The 2,170-nt window shown below is 53.5% G+C and overlaps 1 protein-coding gene across 1 annotated transcript; it reads left to right on the forward strand.

The window, feature by feature from the left end:
* Positions 1 to 931: 931 nt before the first annotated feature.
* DICSQDRAFT_173061 (uncharacterized protein) lies at positions 932 to 1,715 on the forward strand (the record flags this gene model as incomplete). The annotated part of the gene is made up of 3 exons (XM_007368854.1): positions 932 to 942; positions 1,005 to 1,122; positions 1,581 to 1,715. The coding sequence occupies 3 exons, from the start codon at positions 932 to 934 to the stop codon at positions 1,713 to 1,715; spliced, it is 264 nt and encodes an 87-aa protein (XP_007368916.1).
* Between the last annotated feature and the right edge of the window lie 455 nt (positions 1,716 to 2,170).

Below are 2,170 nucleotides of genomic sequence, written 5' to 3' on the forward strand. Positions count from 1 at the left end.
CATCTCTTACTCATCCTATGGTGCGATACGTCGCAATTCTTTCATCATTGTATTATTCATCGCACTATGGTACATGTGACTAACCACTCTTCGATTAGTCATGGACACTTCTCTGTAGTATATAAGGACTTCAGATTGCGTCCTCCCTCTTCAGTCTTTCCTTACTGACTGAAGAGTGAGTACTTCGTTACATCTACCTCTAACTTGTAGTTACTTACTTAACCTTTGTAGTCTTGCTTCGACTCTAGGTACAGTTCGTTGCTGCAATATAGTCTTTCCTTACTGACTGAAGATCTTGCTTCGACTCTAGTCGGATCTAATCTTTGTCTTCACAGCCCCGAGTTTATCAGGTGGGGCGGACGACCAAGGTACATTGAAAGATTTGGTGGGCTGAATCGCAGGCTCGCCGGCGTAAGTTGTAGGGCCTTGTGCGCGGCCGAGCTACTCCGGTAGCGACACCGAGTCTTCGTTGCATGAAGAACCAGCCTGCGCTCCATCGGGGTTGAAAGGCCAAGCCCGAGCGGTATTTCTACGCACCTGCCAGGAAAGAACGTGTATGCACGAGCACGAGCCACCTAGACAGGCCAGACATGTTTATGAAACCCCGCCCGGACGTAGGAGGGTGGCTGGCGGGGGACGTCAGATATGCTCGCGGCATAACTACCAGTTGCCCCATGTTCGACGAGGCTCTAGGAACAGATTGAACCCCAGCTGAGACTAAGCGGATGATGCAAGCTTTGTGCCAAGGAGAACGAGCCATGTCACGTCAGTCGTACATCAGCAAAACCATCATCCAATGGTGTTGCATGGCCACGGCGCTCGAAACTGGCCTACCCTTCCCGGAAATCGCAAGTGCCGCCTCATACCGGCCAACTCCCATCTCGCCCGACAGAATCTGGCAGTTAAACATCTGCGCAGATGGACACCGGCAATGGTAGATAGGTATGTATCTTGCACAATCACTTCATACCTATCACTTGTCATTACTAGCCGTTGCACCACAGCCGCCTCCTCCTCGGCAACCCTGACCAACATCTCCCCGATCTCCTTCTCCCTCTTTCGAGCACGCTCCTCATCCATGTCCGTACTCCCTCCGCCTCCGCCTACTCCGTCTCCTGGTTTGTGACGCTAGGCGAGCTCTGTCTCTGCGCTCCTCCTGCTCGCGCGCCGTGCGCCAGATAGATTCGGGCAAGTGGCAGTGTCGGGTTTACGAGCGGAAGGACAGAGACGGGTGCCCCATAGATGCCACACCTAGTCTATCAGGCTAGCTCGACCTCTTGTGGCTCTCGTTATGTCTACCTTTAGCTTACTGCATTGCACCTCGCTGGCAAGTCTCACTGACCCCGACATGAAAAGCGCTGAACCTATGGTCACCTGTGACGCGCAGCTATCGTGTTTGTCCCAAGTGGGCGATGTTCCCTTCACGATCCTCACCCTTCTACATGGACTCTCAACAAATCACTGAAGCCTGCCCATCGATGACGCGCAGTCTATACTTGCAATCTAACTTGTCATCCTGCCAACCCTGCCCTGAACTGTCGCTCCCAAAACCCCTCACCTCTTGACTGTACCCCTTCCAGTCCGTCTTCACCTTGCCCAACCACGAGCGCGCGCCCACGAAGCTCTCTACCTACCGTGAGTTCGTATTCATGCTTCAGGGCAACGTCTACCTCCGCTACAACCCTTTCGCTACTCCTGACGATTTCAAGAAGTAGGTCTGCCCGTGTAACCCCACCACTTTGAGATCGGCCCTGTCTACTCCGCACGTGTATGTCCCCTCCCTCCTTCCCCGGTTGTCGTGAACATCTCACTCCAAACCCTGCCTGCAGCCCATGACAAGAAGACAGTCCGCCTAGCCACATTCGCCCAACAGCTTCATGAGCTTGTCTTTGACATCGACATGTTTGACTACGACCCTGCTGCGCCGCCGCCGATATCTGCCGCCCTGCTAGCAATTTCTCGCTGTCCATGACCAATGCAGCTACATCTACCTTCTGCTGTTCTCGACGCCCAAGCATCCCTTCGATTACTTGGCGGTGAGCCTAGTGCTGCGTCTTCACCTCGACTAATGTGTAAGTCTCTCATGTTCCTTATTGGGTCGCTTTGGCTTGGACAATGTTGCGCACTGACAGCTCTAGTGCTACTAACCCTAACCACGCCGAACTCTGCG

The sequence above is a fragment of the Dichomitus squalens genome (genome assembly GCF_000275845.1).
Source record: "Dichomitus squalens LYAD-421 SS1 unplaced genomic scaffold DICSQscaffold_40, whole genome shotgun sequence".
Classification (NCBI taxonomy): domain Eukaryota; kingdom Fungi; phylum Basidiomycota; class Agaricomycetes; order Polyporales; family Polyporaceae; genus Dichomitus; species Dichomitus squalens.